Source organism: Rhinolophus sinicus, linkage group LG02, assembly GCF_036562045.2.
Source record: "Rhinolophus sinicus isolate RSC01 linkage group LG02, ASM3656204v1, whole genome shotgun sequence".
Classification (NCBI taxonomy): Eukaryota; Metazoa; Chordata; class Mammalia; order Chiroptera; family Rhinolophidae; genus Rhinolophus; species Rhinolophus sinicus.
The window spans coordinates 144,304,470-144,320,548 of NC_133752.1; the positions used below are offsets into that span (position 1 = coordinate 144,304,470).

The window sequence follows — 16,079 nt, forward strand, 5'->3', positions numbered from 1 at the left end:
GAAAAACGCGGCAGTGGGGATCATGGCGGGAGCCGAGCCTGGGGACGCTGCAGGAGCCGAGGCTTCGCAGCCCCAGAAGCGCTACTATCGGCAGCGTGCTCACTCCAACCCCATGGCGGACCACACACTGCGCTAGTGAGTGAGCAGGGCAGGGGAAGGTAGGAGGGCGGAAGTCTCAGAACAGCCCGGAGCAGCCGAGGAGAGCGATTGTGCTGGGACTGCTGGGAGGGTTCAGGATAGACCCGGGAGGATCGGCTGGGTGACGTCCGTTTTGAGGATGGATGGGGAAGGTTTGATGGAGGGCGGAGTTGGCGGGTTGGGAGGGGGCGTGGCGTTCTGTCTGCAGTCTGGGTAGTGGTGCAAGCCTGGGAGAAAAAAACTGTCAGAGACTAGAGAGATGGAGGCAGAATGCCTTTTCCATCTTTCGGTTTCCTTTGTTGGATATAATAAAAAGACAAACGTACGCCCAGCCCCTCCCTCGCCTTACTCCATCCTCTTCGCACAGAGCACGTAAACAAAGTAAAGTGACTTAGGCAGCCAGTCTTGGGGAAAAGGGGAACTTGTGCCCCAGAAAGGAGAGCTGCCCAGCCAGAGTCACATCATCTCCTAGAAATGGAGATGCGCAGGTCAGCAATCACGGGCCTCATGATGGGCCTATGATTCACACTGGGGGTTAAGGGTGGTTTCCACTGTGTCTCCTAGAGGCCCCAGGGCCCACTCTTACAGAATTTTTGAGAAACACTCCCATCTACTTCCCACCCTTACCCATCCACCCACACACATGTAGTACCACTTTTGCAATGGTATGACAAGCCTTTTCATGTTTCTCACGTCTTCTCTCCAATAGCCCTGTGAAGCCAGAGGAAATGGATTGGTCTGAGTTATACCCAGAGTTCTTCGATCCACTGACTCAAAATCAGAGCCACGATGACCCAAAGGATAAGAAAGAAAAGAGAGCTCAAGCCCAAGTGGAGTTTGCAGACATAGGCTGTGGCTATGGTGGCCTGTTAGGTAACACTCTGGCCCTTTCTCTGGGCCAAGGAGAGGCATTATCTAGTTTCTGCCACCTCAGCAGGTTTGGTGGGGGCCATGGTTGGCCTTTCCCCTTCGGACCAGACACTGGTGCTGTGACATCAGTGTGGAGAGCCTCCACCTTCCCTCTCTGGCCTTTGCCCTGGAGAAGGGAGGAGCCTGCCTCAAATGCCTCCCAGAACTTGGGTTGTCCTGTCTGGCCTCATCCCTGGCCCCAGTCGCTACATGAGCCATTTCACCTGCCAGGTGCCGGGTCAGTGAGCTGGTCAGCACAAGCGTCAGAGATTAGCCACTGTGGCCAGTGATCCTGAACCGTCTCAGGGATTCCACCACTCCCTCTCCCCCTTCCCCCTTCCTCACCAGAACTTATTCCTTCTGCTCCACCCTCTTGTTTTTGAGTTTCTCTGATATTGTCTGTATTGTCCCAGCCATGTTTGCTAGGCCACTTCTCTATTTTTAGACGTTCCTATAAAGATAACAGCATGACAGAGAGGAAGAGCGTGGTACTTGTTGGCAGAAAACTTAGGTTCAAGTTCCGGTTCTAACTCTTCCATAGCTCTATGACCTTGGGCATTTGTGACCCTCAGTTTCCTCATCTTCACATTTACCACAGAGTGTTAAGAGGATTAAATGATGAAATGTGTAAAAATGCTAAAGCACTTGCAAATGTACAGTATTCCCAGGCCCTCCCACTTCCAGTCCTGGTGACAGTTGCGGATCTCCCCCAGCCCTCTACTCCAACATAGTAGAATCATTCATATAGGCATCTTTCTGTCTTCATTTGCCATTCCTGATTTTGGTAGTTGCAGACTGAGTCTTTCTTTCCTATGTTGACACCTTGACACTTCCTGCAAATATGAAGTTGGTAATTCCATTTCTGTTTCTGTGTCTAGTGGAACTATCACCGTTGTTCCCAGACACACTGATTCTGGGTCTGGAGATTAGGGTGAAGGTCTCAGACTATGTCCAAGACCGGATTCGGGCCTTACGAGCAGCTCCTGGAGGTGGCTTCCAGAATATCGCCTGTCTCCGCAGCAATGCCATGAAACACCTTCCTAACTTCTTCTGCAAGGGACAGGTGGGGAGAGGCCCTGGTGGGTAAGGCTGGTAGGCAGGTGGGACATGGAGGCCAGGCTCTCACAACTCGGTCCCTGCATGTGTGTCTCACAGCTGACAAAGATGTTCTTCCTCTTCCCTGACCCACATTTCAAGCGGACGAAGCACAAGTGGCGAATCATCAGTCCCACACTGCTGGCAGAGTATGCCTACGTGCTGAGAGTTGGAGTAAGTCGGGAGTGGGAGGGAGGGTGGGGTGAGTGGCCTATTCAGGGACCTTCCACTAAGGATTCAATGAGGGTGTATCTCATCAGCTCCCTGTTCAATTGCATGCAGCCCCCTGTCTAGGATAATTTTGCCTGTACAGGGCCTGGTATATACCATAACTGATGTGCTAGAGCTACACGACTGGATGTGCACCCATTTTAAAGGACACCCCCTATTTGAGCATGTGCCTCTGGAGGAGCTGGTAAGTTGGGGGCCTATAAGGGAAATTGTGAAGATACAGCCCCTTTCCAGAGTGGTTCTTTATTCTTTGAACCCAGTTTAGTGCCAGTAGGATGGGATGGGAATCTCGGGGCCAGGGGCAGTCTGAAGGCGGACAGGGACTTACGAAACCCTTCTCCCAGAGTGAAGACCCCATTGTTGGACATCTGGGCACTTCAACCGAGGAGGGAAAGAAAGTTCTACGCAATGGGGGAAAGAATTTCCCAGCCATCTTCCGAAGAATACAGGATCCCACCCTCCAGGCGGTTACCCCCAATCCCACCCCCCCTGCTCACTGACCGCTTACCTTGCCTTAGCTGGACTCCATTTTTCCAGGGACTAGAAAAAAAACCAAGCCCCCTGGAACTTCCCAGCTGAGACTGCTGGGCCTGAGAGGCAACAGTCTTTCAAAGAAGTTGGGGAACTACCCAGGGGCAGAATCCTGGTTTTCACAACTATCCCTGCCTCCTTTCACCTCCCTGCCCCTCCACTGCCAGGAGAAAGCTGAAGAAGCTGCCTGGGAAGATCAGAAGACCTTGGACAAGAAGAGACGTTTGGCGGGGGTGTGGGGTCTTGCTCTCCCTTAGCACTCTCTTCCCCCTCTGGATCTCTCCTCAGCTGGAGTGAGGAATGCAATTCTCCACTGTCCATCTAAACTGCCTCCTAGGTTCAAATCACCTGTCCACTTGTGTGTACTTCGCAGTCCTGGGGAGAATGTATATGTGAGCACACGCGTGTGCTCCTGTTTCTCAGAGAAGCCTGGAATGCGTATTAGATGCTTCCTCCCATCCTCTCTGCCTAAGATTTGACCTGGGGAATTTGTGCTCCCTTTATTGTGGCTGGAGAGCCCCAGGGAGGGGGTGGGGGTGGAGACCCTTTCCTTTTTCATGTTGACCCTTCATTCCAGAGCTTCAGAGCTGACTGGCTGGTACAGCCTGATGGGGATGGGGTCGGGGAGTGAGGAGCTGAGAAAGAAACAAGGATTCTAAGGCTAAAAGTGGAAAGGGGCTGGCTAGAAAGCCCCCCAAAGGGGATGGAGTCTGTTGGAGATTCAGAGTGTTCACTTAGCCTTTGCTCTGTCCAGCAGCCCAGAGAAATCTCTGAACTTTTCTAATTTGAAAAATTCCTTCATTTCTTCTCCTCAAGCCCCAAATTCCCGTGGCGAGGACAGGAACCTAAAAGACCCTTACCCCCCACCCATCCAGGAATAAAGATGAAGGCTCCAGGAGCAATTTTAACTCTTTAACTTACCTGTCATCTGCTCAGTGAAGTAGTGCAGGAAAGTTCTGCTCACATGCAGAGAGGGTGCAGCCTGGTAAGCCAAGAATATGGGGATGGCTACAGCTGTGCCTCTTTCCACGCTTCCCTTCCCGGAGATGCTGGAGGATGGGGAATTCCTGAGGGGCCTACTAGCTCACTGGGGGAAGTGATGGGAATGTCAGGGACTGACTATCTTGGTCACCTAAGCTTCTTTAAATAGCCTTTCCCAGGAAGAGATCTTTAACCTGCTGGACTAGGACACAAGGCCAGGGGGAGAAACTGAGGCAGGCCTCTCTTCCCAAGAGGGTCATTGCAACGTGCGACCCAAGCGAGCTGCGAAGGCAGCCCCAGCCCCGCCTACTGTTTCTGGGTGTTAATCCCGACCACTCAGAGAGGATTGGCTGAGTAGCTTGGAGAGGGGCGTTGCCACTGCCTTGCCCAAGGGTTTAATAGGGGCGCCGGCAAGATGCTCAGAAGTGCTGTATGCCTGAACCACACCATGACTCAGACCCTCAAGCTCGCCTCCAGAGTGTTCCATCGCGTCCGCTGTGCTCCTGACCTGGGCGCCTTACTGGGCTCCCGAGGTTACGACTCAGCACCTCGGAGCTTGGCGGACATCCCAGGCCCCTCCACACCGGGCTTCCTTGCGGAACTTTTCTGCAAGCGGGGGCTGTCACGACTACACGAGCTGCAGGTAGAGGGGGACTCTGTTCCTGGGACGACAGGCTGGGAAAATAGACTAGTGGAGAACGCAGGAAGGAGGGCTAGTAAGAACGGATGCCCATGACTTACGGAAAAGACAAGGGGTTTGGGGCTGTGGCTCGAGTGGCGCGGAGTCCATCCCGACACCGAGCAGAGGGGTGCTCTCAGCACCTCGCCGTGCAGAAGTCTGGAAGCCGGGTAGGTCCAGGACCGATGTGCGGGAGTCGGAAACGCACAGTACCTTCCCAGCGCAATGAGCGCATTGTGCTTAAAGCTACATGCGCTCCTATACATTCTGTTGGGGCTCATCATGAGATGAATATTCCACGTGAGGAACCTTTAAGGATTTCTCCGCCTCGGCTCGGCCCAGGTGACCAAAGAGGTCCTGAGTCTGCTTTACTCAAAGTTACTCAGTTTTGCCCACCACACTCAAACTTCCTAGGGATGGGAAGTGAGGGAAAGAGGAGGAAGGGTTTGCAGCATCTGGGTCATACACTGGCTGGGAGCTCGCAAAGGAGCAGAGGCACCCCCTCCCAAAGTTCAGCCAACACCCTTGGCTTTGGCAGGGACCAAGCTGGGAGTCCCCTATCCGCGTCTCCAGTGTCCGCTGCGCCCATTCTCCCAGGTGCAGGGGACCGCGCGCTTCGGACCAGTGTGGTTGGCCAGCTTCGGGAAGGTGCGCACGGTGTACCTAGCGGCCCCTACACTCGTTGAGCAGCTGCTGCGACAGGAGGGGCCCCGGCCCGAGCGCTGCAGCTTCTCACCGTGGGTCGAGCACCGTCGCCGCTGCCAGCGGGCTTGCGGACTGCTTACCGCGTGAGTCCTGTGGCCCCCAAACCCAGATGCCCCGCTGTGTCCCTCTCCTGTGGCCGGTATGGAGACAGTTTGGGGTGTAGAGGAAGGTCAGCCGGTTCCCCCAACCTCTGGCAAATAGGGGTTCCTACCCGTCTATTACGCCCAAGCTCAGGTAGAGCCCGGCCTTTGCCCCCCGCCCCTCCACGACCTTATCTTTGAGGCTAGAATCCTGAGAACCGGCAGACAGGGCTAGGGTACCAGGATCTAGGTGAAATGTAAGATTCTGTGACTCGAGTTACCCAGGAACCCAGGGCCCTGTGGGGCAGGAAATGAGTAACGAGGAAGGGGGATGAAAAGCGCGCGCAGGCAATGCCAGGTTTCTGTACCCGGAGGGAGCAGACGCAATCCCTCCCCTAGCCACCCGAGCTGAACACGTTCCTTCTCCACCTCTGCCAGCCCCATTGGGCAGCCTCCACGTACCCCCATCTGCCTTGATGCACCCCTCTCCGCACTCTTACAGGGAAGGCGAAGAATGGCAGAGGCTCCGCAGCCTCCTGGCCCCGCTCCTCCTCCGGCCTCAAGCAGCCTCCCGCTATGCCAGGACCCTGGACGACGTGGTTCTTGACCTTGTGCGGAGACTGCGGCGCCAACGGGGACGCGGCGCTGGGCCGCCCGCCCTGGTTCAGGACGTAGCCGGAGAATTTTACAAGTTTGGACTAGAAGGTGAGCCCTAAGACAGTTCGGGACAAGCTTGGGGGACACCGGCTGGGGTCTCCCAGTGTCCTGACAGCGCCCCCTCCCGGCCAGGCATAGCAGCGGTGCTGCTAGGTTCGCGCCTGGGTTGCCTAGAGGCAAAAGTGCCTCCAGACACAGAGACCTTCATCCGCGCGGTGGGATCCGTGTTTGTGTCTACGCTGTTGACCATGGCGATGCCCAACTGGCTCCACCGACTCGTGCCCGGACCCTGGGGCCGCCTCTGCCGAGACTGGGACCAGATGTTTGCATTTGGTAAGGCACAGAAGTGAAGTGAAGACAGGAGAATGTAAAGCTGCTCGGGGCTAGTGAGGCATCCTTGTATCTTCTCCCCACGCAGCCCAGCAGCACGTGGAGCGGCGAGAGGCTGAGGTAGCCAAGAGGAAGAAACCTGAGGAGGACACGGGATCTGCGGCGCACCTGACTTACTTCCTGTTCCGGGAGCAGTTGCCTGCCTCGTCCATCCTAGGGAATGTGACAGAGCTGCTACTGGCCGGAGTGGACACGGTGAAGTTCTCCCTCCACGTTGCGAGCCCCACTTCCAGAGCTCAGCATCTCTGGTCTCAGTCCTGCTACAGAGGATCCACTATGGCCCTCTAGACCAGCTTGGCTTAGCACCACCTGGGCTCCAGACTGCTTCACATTCTTCCCCCTACACTGGTTCCCCACTCTTAACACCTCTGATGTTCTTCCCTGTCCCCTCAGGTGTCCAACACACTCTCCTGGGCTTTATATGAACTCTCTCGGCACCCTGAAGTCCAGACCGCACTCCACGCCGAGATCACAGCTGCCCTGGGCCAGGGCTCCAATGCCCAGTCCTCAGCCAGTGCTCTGTCCCAGCTGCCCCTGCTGAAAGCAGTCCTCAAGGAAGTGCTAAGGTGAGGGGACAAGAGAGGGGGAGCTAGAGAAAATCTGGGGAAGGGCTAGGGAAGCAAATAATAGATGGGAGCAGAGGAAAATGGTATTCTACTCCTGGCCAAGAATTTGGAAGTTGCGGGCATGAGAGGGAAGCTCACAGCCCCTCGCCTCACCTTGCTGTCTCCCCTTGTGCTCTGCAACCCAGACTGTACCCTGTGGTACCTGGAAATTCCCGTGTTCCAGACAAAGACATTCGTGTGGGTGACTATATTATCCCCAAAAATGTGAGTAGAGACTATGTGTCCCTTTTGCTAAGCCATCCCTCACTATCTCGGTCCTGGTCCTGTTCTCAAATCCCCCACAAGCCCTTCAAACTCTCCCCTTGTCCTGAGTGCTTCTCTCTGGAATATAATGGGGCAGTAGAGAAATCATTCCAAAAGCAGCCCAGAAAACTTCCCCATCACCAACTAGAGCCTGCTTTCATTCCTGTCTATATATCCTCTTCTCTATGTCCCTCCCTGCATTCCTGGGCTTAAACTGACAAGTTTGTGCTCCTCTCCCACCAGACGCTGGTCACTCTGTGTCACTATGCTACTTCAAGGGATCCTGCCCAGTTTCCAGAGCCAAATGCTTTTCGGCCGGCTCGCTGGCTGGAGGAGGGTCCAGCCCCCCACCCATTTGCATCTCTTCCCTTTGGCTTTGGCAAGCGCAGCTGCATGGGGAGACGCCTGGCAGAGCTTGAGCTGCAAATGGCTTTGGCCCAGGTGAGTGATCTAGACCTTCTACCTTCCCCAGACAAAAGAAACCCTGACCTCCTAAAGCTGTGAGCTCAGTGACAAGCATCAGAAAACATTTAAGACTTGGGAGACCTAATCTGAAATGTGTCAAACCCATTATAGGCCTGGACAGTTAGCAAGGGTATTTGGACTATCTTTTTCCTAACCGTAATCCCTTATCCTAATTAACTCAGAAGTCCACTCCAGCCACAGGTGCCATTCCAACCTTGACCATCCTAACACTAATAATGCCCATTACTAATAAAACCCACCATTGTCAACCCCTCTCGTAGTGATAGGCTTCTTCCTTCCTTTCCAGATCTTGACCCACTTTGAGGTGCAGCCTGAGCCAGGTGCTGCCCCAGTCAGACCCATGACCCGGACGGTCCTGGTACCCGAGAGGAGCATCAACCTACAGTTTGTGGACAGATAGTCCCATGGAAGGAGGCGGTCACCATCACCCTTTCTCTCATTGTAAGGGTTTATTAGGCACAAATCCAAGAGACATGTAGTCTCCCTGAGGCCTGTCTATGTGACCAAACTTGTCAGAATGACCATAGCAAAATGCGTGAGGCAGCCCTGACCGAGGTATGAAGTATGCACTTGGCCTCACCCAGAAGTCCCAGAGAAAACCATGGTTCCTCTACCTGCTCAGCCCTTCTCTTGGTCATATTATATGCATCCTTCAAGGGCCAACTCAGATTTTAACTAATAATGCTGGGTGACCTGAGGAAGAATTCCACCACTGCCCTTTGGGGCTTCCAGTGTTCATTGATGCTGCTGGCTAAGCTCTTAGCATGGCATGAGCTAAGTAATTATGCATCTGCTCTGCACCTGATTGGTCTCTCCTTGCATGTGAGCTCTGTGAGAGGCTGAGTAAGGCCTTATCCAGTCTTTATATCCCCTGCCAGGGCCTATCCCTGACTAGGTGACACCATATAGATTCTCAGCTTGAATCTGGACCATGTGGCAGAAGGGGTAAGCAGCTTACCAGGCTCTGTCTAGACTATACCTTTCTCATCTCACCCCTAGGAAGCTGAGTCTGTCCTTGCCTGGTTTATAATTTTTTTAAACTCCCCGTGCCCCTCTGGTCACTATTAGGTTGTCTTGCCCCACCACTTAGTTCCCAGCAGAGCCGTCTCCTGACCTGTCCCTGCACATGCCTTCCTTTTATATATTAAACAATTTAAATATTCATAGTTTTGACATTTAAAAAATTGAATGTTCCCTCCTTGACTTTTGACTTACTTCTCTCCCACTCCCACTGCCTACAATACCTTGGAGGCAAGACTTTCATCCAAATCTCCAACCTTGGTTTCTCAGGTCCTTCGAGTGACCCCATAACATGGGAGGTCTAGACACCTGGGAGAGGGGTTTGCATCACAAATCCAGACACGTTTCTGTCTGGAGTGGGAACAGCCAAGTCTGGCTCCCTGTAAGAAATTAAGGGGGTGGTGGTGAAAAGTAAATGCAAGGGCTAGGCTGTAAAAAAGGGTCGGGAGGTAGGGATTTGCAGAGATGGCCAGAGGCAGCTGACTCTGGTAGAAGTGCTTTTGGAACCTGGACTTCCAGAATGAAAGGACATCCCAGAATGGCCACTCTGCCCTCTCTGGAAAAGTTGCTGTAAGGTGATTTCCTTTTGAGAAAAACAGGGATACAGGCAGAGAAGTGAAGTCAGACAGACAGGATGAAATTTGAGTGTGGGGGTGGCCAGAAGCCCTGGGGCACCAAGGCAGCAGAAAGGGGCTGGGCAGGAGCCTCTGCTTCCCTGAGTCAGCACTCTCTGCCCCCTGCCTTCCCCCAGCAGCTAGGCACAGTCTTTTCCTTGTGATGTATACAGATTAACTCATCTTCCATATAAATAAATCTCTCAGCACACTCCTCGCAGCTCTCGCTGTAGCCCAGATTACCCTTCCCATGTCAGGACTTGCCCTCTTTCCTCCTGCTCTCCCCACACCCCATTCCAATTAGCTGGATACAGATGGAAATTTCACTTTACATTTCCTTCTCCTCCCCACCACCTTGGCCCCCTGCCCTAGACGTGGCTCCCTGACCACAGAAACTCCATTAACCACCAAGCCTTCTGGGGGGTGGGTATCTACTTATGTAAGATCTCCAGAGGGGTAGGGTGCTCCAAAAGCCCTGTGCAGAGATCAAGATTCGTGTGCCTTTCTTTTCTGCCCCTCCTTTCAGCTCCTTCTCTACTGTACTGTCTCCATCTGCATTCCCCTAGTACAAAGTTCAACTTAAACCTAAATGACCTGATTTTTAGCAGATTTGAGCTTCGAGATAAGAGTAAAAACCCCCTTCCTCTCAGACCCTTTCCCCTGGACTCAGTGACGGGGATTCTGCACACCCATACTCCTCATTTGGGCAAATAGGACTGCTCACTTGAGGGCAACAGTCTCTATGATTCCTTTCCTGGACAAAAATCTCTTTAAGTTGGAAAAAGGAAGAAGAGGGGACCATACTGATTGCTGGTCCCAACCCCATACCAAGACATCCAATGGTGCTGAAAGGAAGAGGAACGTACAGTCTCGCTTGGCCTGGTTTTAGGACTCAGAGTAGAAATGGAAACAGTGTGTTTGTGTATGAGTGTGCCTATGTTCTTGGGATTGTCTAAGCTTCTATGTGGGGCTGTCCCTGGGGGACAGCCCAGGCTTGGCACAGGAAACCCCAACTCTATCATACCTACCTGAACCCTATCTGTCAGGATAGGTACTAGTAATCACTCTGATTCGCTGGCTCCCTTCTGATCCCCACAAGCTATTCTGTGAATAGCAATCAGTAAAGTCTGGTACTTCCCAGGTAGGGAATATGGAGGGTTATCTCTCTGGGGAAACAATTTCCCATTGGAAAAATGGGGGACTCAGCCTCAGTTCCCTGTCTACTTTCATCCCCTCTGAGGTTGGAAGTGATACACTACCACACTTCCAGGTGACTCAAACCCAAGTCTAGCTTTGGTTTCTACATTCCCAGGTAAATCTGGGTCCTAGCACCATGGACAGCAGCCACGACCCCTTTTTGAGACAGGTAGGGGCTGGCCTTTACCCAGGCAAGGGTATGTGACCTTTGGTAGGAAGCATTTTCTGCAAAACATCCCCAGGAGAAACCTTCTCTAAGAGGAGGATCAATAATAGGAAAGGTCTCTGGATCTGACTTTAGCAATGTGTAAAGTAATTAATTTAATTGCTAATAAATAGTTTACTTAAAAGACATCATCATTCATATAATACACAGCCCCAAGGCCTCAGGAGAAAGGGACCAGGCTTCAGACCGACCCACATTTTAACCAGTCCTTCCCAAACCTTTTCTCTATAGACAGCTTCCCTCTATGCTTCTGCCTCCAAACACAATACCTTCCAGTTAATACCGAAAGCTGGAACACACCAGGATCAGACCTATGACCCTGAGTTGCCATAGGAGGAGCTTAAACTGGAGTTGGAGACTCATATCATGGAAGGATTCTGTCCATCTCACTCCAAATGAGTCCAAATTCACTTCACACCACTTCTCTGGGCAAGCACATTACCTGGGAAGGACTAGTACAACCCACACAATCCCCAGAGCAAGAAGGAGAGCTCCAGCCTCCCCCTACCCCCCAGTGTTTAGGGGGTGGGAGGACCTCTCATTTTTGCAAATAACCACCATCCTTCACATTTACAATGTCTATTTCCCCTCATATATCCATATCTATTGTAACAACACAAATTTCCAAGGCTCTGTGCAACTCCAGATGAAAAACACATTTTGGAATTTTGTTAATCAGGTACTATTTGAAATAAATGGACCATCATCTAGTGTAGAAATCTTTTTATGCCATCGCTGATCTTCTTTGCAATGGCACTCAACCTGTCCCTTGTTTATCCTCATTCCAATCCTATGAGGTAGACAGGAAAACCACAGTGGAGAGATTTTTTTTCCCCCTAAATCACACAACTTACAGGCAGCAGGTCCACCCTTTAGATACCTCTGAGCACTGCCATCTAGCAGCCAATGTGAATTATTCACCAGCAAGTGGGAGTTACACCTCCAACTCAGAACCCACTGCTGCATTTGGGATTTGCAACCTCTGCAGAGAAACCTCCCCATACCTCCCAACCCTCCAGAAAAGCCCCAGATGAGAAAGGAGTCTCCGCGTGCATATAAATGATTCTTTATGCCCTCCCCCCATGCAATGGGGGGCGGAGCAGGGGGAAGTCCCCCGCCCTCATGCAGGGAACGGGAGGTCAATGTATACTAGTCTTATTGCCAGCTGCCCTGTGGCCATGGGGTGAGGAATGGGGGGGTCTACAGCCCCTTTCTTTCGGCATTGGTCCCCCTTCACCAAGTCACTGTGGTGGAGCTGGGGGACAGGGGGCTGGAGGCCCTAGGAGCTGAGGTAAAGACGGTTCTCTAGGGGAGAAAAGCTGCTCTCCCCACCTGCCCACTGTCTGCCCCAGAATAAGCATGAGGAGCTATCAGTGGGGGCTGGAATGTCATCCAGATGTCTCTACCCAGTGGGCAGTAGAGGCCAGACAATGTCTCCAACTTGAGGCTGCCCACGGAGATCCTCAGTGGTGGGGGCAGCATGCCCTGAACGTCTGGTCCTGGTGGTACCTCCAGCAGCCATGATAGCTCATCTCTGGCCGATGCAGTGACTCAAGATTCCCGCTCCTGGAGTCCAGTTCATACCGTGGTAACCCTCATGACAACCTCTCGGCCAGAATGGGAACTGGAACGCGCATCTGGTGGCCGCAGCTGTCCAAGGAGATGCAGGATTGTATAACCACAGCGCTGAGGCAAGAGCGTCCGCATGCGCTGGGCAGCCGGGGGGCGGCTGGCTGCCCCAGAGGGGGGGCCCGTCCGTGAGGTCCTGGGGCCTGGCTTCCCTGCCGTCCCTCCCCCTGCATCTCCTCCTATGTCCTTGGTCTTGTCATAATTCAGGACCTTCCACTGCTGGTTCACTGCCTGCCAGCGCTTAAAGATGCGGTAGACAGAGGAGCCTTCATGGACGATGAGGCCTGAGCAAGAGGGATAAGAAATCCAGGGTCAACGGCCGCCCAGATCTAGGCAAGATGTGCTTAAGCAAGCATTTCTCCAGAGTGAAGAGATAGGGTTGCAAAGGGCCTGGAGAAGCGGGGAAGGGAAGGGTACTAAGATAGCCCTAAAGATTCTCAATGGTAGAAAATGTGGCCATGAAGCTGAGGGAATGGGCAGGAAAAGTTAAGAATTTGAGTTGGAGGAAGCTGCTGATCAGGTAAGGAGAAGAGAGGGGTCCTCACCTATGCAGACAACATCCATGAAGCCGTACATGCCGTAGCAGATCTGAAAGAGCAGATCCTGTCGTTGCCACTTGGCTGAAGGGCTGAGTGAGGACCAGATGAGCCAGGAGATGCTGGCAACGAGGAAGAGAGAGCCCAGAACTATGGCTGCGATCTGGACCTTCTCAATGACCGTCAGGGAGATGGCCTGCCACTGTGTGAGAGAAAGAACTTCAAAAGTCACAGAAAGAGATGGAGAGCCAGGTGATGGGTAGCTCTAAAGAGGAAGATGCTCCAGGTGCCTTTCTTGAAACCCTTCAGGCAGGATTAACAACTGTCTCCTCTGGGTCCTGATCAAACCTAGAATGTGGCACTTTTCATGTTGTTGAAACCATTTGTCTGTCATCTTTTAGAAAGACGGGATCAGACAAGTGCTCTGAAGCCAGACCATCTAGGTTTGAATTCCAAATCCTAACTCTATCACTTCCTGGATGAGCAACCTTGGGCAAGTTTTTAAATATCTTTGTGTAACAATCTTTAATATGGGGATAATAATGATATATAACTAATAGGGTTATTATGAAGATTAAAAGAGTTAATACACACCAAGGGCTTGACACATAGAAAACACTACATATTGGTTATCATCGTCATTGACATTATCGTCTTTTTCGTTGTCCCAGTGCCTAGAACAGTGCCTGGAATACAGGTGGCACCCAATAATATCTTTGTAAATAAATGAAAGAAGGGAGGATTCACAGACAGGAGATGGTGGTAACAGTGGGGAGGGCTAAGTAAATGGATCAAATAGGTTCTTTGGAGGGTCTCTGATTCTGATTGCTGAAAGGCCCTTGCCCCGATCTGACAGTTGTTCTGTCCTTGCACCTCACCTGCAGTGGGTTCTTGGTGCTGATCGCCAGGACCTGGTACTTGAAGTAACAGAGCTCACAGCTCCAGGAGCCCCTCTCGCTGATCCAGCGGATGAGGCAGGGCTGGTGAGTGCAGCGCACGGAGCCATCGCAGCGGCAGGGGCTCAGGAGCTCCCCCTGGAGGAAGAGTGACGAGGGTCCCTTTCAGCGATCACCACCCTGATACCCTTCCTCCCGGCTCCTGGAGACAAAAACCTCTCCAGTCAGTCATTCGCCCACCTTAAAAAAGCTCAGGACTTTTACCCAAAACAGGGCAAGAGGCTAAGGCTGAAGCAGAAAAGACAAAAGTTACAGTTCCAGGCAAACTTCCCTGACCAAACAGATGAGGGACAAAAAGGGATTGGGGTGTGGTGGGTGGGTGGGTGCTGAGTCTTTTCCTAAAATTTGAAGAGGGTGGTCCTTAAGGCTTCCCAAACGAAAGGCTGCCCCTTAGGATCTGGAGGGACTCGGGTCAGAGCTTCTGAGCCATGCCTTCCACCCCACTCCATAACTATAAAGTATTTCACAGATGTGGCGCAGACTGGGATGGGTTATCGTCCTGAGTTTCCAAATATCAAAAGGGGAGAGAAATCCTAGTAGTGGGAGTGGAGTAGAGGGTGTTCCCCTTTATTCAAGGAATAATCTCTCACGATATAGAGACACCCCCGGCACTATCCCTGGACAACTTTGTCCATAACCTTTAAACAAAGAGCACTCTTTGGAATGAGATGGAAAGTTGCGGAATGGGAAGTGAAGAAAAGTGCCCCACGAAGAGAAATATTGAGTGAGGCAAGGGCGCCGGCTGGGCCCTGTCCTTCACAGTGGGAACAGAAGGACTTTCTGCCCACCTCCTCAACCTCCAGAGACCCCGGGGTGACAGAAGTGGGGGGAGAAAGACTGTCCCCGTTAATGGGTGAGAGGGAATTTGAACCCTCCCAGGAAAAAGTCTCACCCCTTCCTGGGGATACCTGACTCCCCTTCACCCCAAACAAACGGTCCAGGAGTCTCCAGCCAGGCCCCCAACCTCACTCCATTCCCTCTTGGGTCCTGGGTCCCGCCCAGCCTCCTCAGGCCCCGCCCCCTGCTCGCGGTCTCCCGGGGCATCCCAGGTGCGCGCCCCCACCCCTCCACGCCCCGCGGGGCGCTTAGGCCTGACCTGCTCCGGGCCCTGGAAGCAGATTCGGCACTGGGGAGTTCGGAGCCCGCTGTCCAGGCTGCTGCTGAGCGACAGGGCGTCCAGCGCGCCCGGGGGCGGCGGCGGCGGCGGCGCGGGAGGCGGCGGAGGTCCGGCCCGCGGCTCCTTGTCGCCGGCCAGGCTCCGGGCCCGCGGCTCCGAGCCGTAGTACTCCTCTTCGTCGCCGTCGCCGTCCTGGGTTGAGCAGCCGGCGAAGGGCGCCCAGCCGCAGCCGCCTCCCCCGCCCCCCCGGGGCTGCGGCTCGGCCCGGGGCCGCCCCCCGCCCGTCAGCACCAGCAGCTTCAGCTCGTTCAGGAACATGCGGAGCCGAGACTTGAGCATCGTCCGGGCGCCGGGGGGCGGGGGGCGGCGTGCAAGGGGGCTCTCGGGCGGCGGGGGGAAGGGAGAGGACAAGGCCGGGAAGGGGGAGCGCGCTGGAGAGCGGATCCCGGCCGGGGTCTTCGGGGCCTGCGAGCGCGGTTCACTGCTGCCACCGCCAGGGCTTCGGGGCTTGCGGGGCCGGGAGGGCTGGCGGCCCGGGGGCGGCGGGGCGGGCAGCCATGGCCGGGGCAGTGGGCGGAGAAGGGGGCTCAGGGTGCCGCGCCCCGCGGGTCTGGGTCCGGAGCGGGCCGAGCTCCCGGGGTTACGCGCCCGGATCCTCCTGCGGCGGGGCCGCCCCCCATCGCCGTCCTCTTGGCCGCAGTCCCACTCCGGCTCCCGCTCAGCTCGGCCCGTGCGCTTGGCGGTGGCAAATGGCGGCTCCTTCCGGCGGCGGCGGCGGCGGCGGAGGCCCCCCCGGGGCGGCGGGCGGGTGGGGCGGGCGGGGCGGGAGCCGGGGAGCCGGTGAGGGATGAAGGGAGGGGCGGGGCGGGGAGGGGGAGAGAAGGAGAAGTGGCCGCGGCTGCGCATCCCCGCCCTGCCCTGCACGAGCAGGTGTCCCCAGAGGCAGGGGCGAGTGTGCGAGCCTGGGGGAGAATGAAGGGAGGGGAGTGGCCAAGAAAGGGGAGTGTGTTCAAGGGTAGGAGAATAGGTATGT

At 54.3% G+C, this 16,079-nt stretch overlaps 3 protein-coding genes across 3 annotated transcripts; 2 read left to right on the plus strand and 1 right to left on the minus strand.

Annotated features, from left to right (window-relative positions):
- The first annotated feature begins 5 nt into the window (after window positions 1-5).
- On the plus strand, window positions 6-3,248 carry METTL1 (methyltransferase 1, tRNA methylguanosine). The gene is made up of 6 exons (XM_019742410.2): window positions 6-135; window positions 848-1,011; window positions 1,926-2,110; window positions 2,203-2,316; window positions 2,456-2,557; window positions 2,718-3,248. Exons 1-6 carry the CDS (start codon window positions 23-25, stop codon window positions 2,871-2,873), a joined length of 834 nt encoding a protein of 277 aa, XP_019597969.1. The 5' UTR covers window positions 6-22; the 3' UTR covers window positions 2,874-3,248.
- A 717-nt stretch (window positions 3,249-3,965) lies between these two features.
- CYP27B1 (cytochrome P450 family 27 subfamily B member 1) lies at window positions 3,966-9,602 on the plus strand. The gene is made up of 9 exons (XM_019742407.2): window positions 3,966-4,528; window positions 5,162-5,352; window positions 5,852-6,054; window positions 6,139-6,339; window positions 6,425-6,591; window positions 6,790-6,962; window positions 7,148-7,226; window positions 7,509-7,706; window positions 8,038-9,602. Exons 1-9 carry the CDS (start codon window positions 4,301-4,303, stop codon window positions 8,149-8,151), a joined length of 1,554 nt encoding a protein of 517 aa, XP_019597966.2. The 5' UTR covers window positions 3,966-4,300; the 3' UTR covers window positions 8,152-9,602.
- A 2,256-nt stretch (window positions 9,603-11,858) lies between these two features.
- MARCHF9 (membrane associated ring-CH-type finger 9) lies at window positions 11,859-15,858 on the minus strand. Its single transcript, XM_019742228.2, has 4 exons — window positions 15,026-15,858; window positions 13,852-14,007; window positions 12,983-13,175; window positions 11,859-12,721 (listed from the first exon to the last, which is right to left on the minus strand). Exons 1-4 carry the CDS (start codon window positions 15,383-15,385, stop codon window positions 12,387-12,389), a joined length of 1,044 nt encoding a protein of 347 aa, XP_019597787.2. The 5' UTR covers window positions 15,386-15,858; the 3' UTR covers window positions 11,859-12,386.
- Window positions 15,859-16,079: the final 221 nt, after the last annotated feature.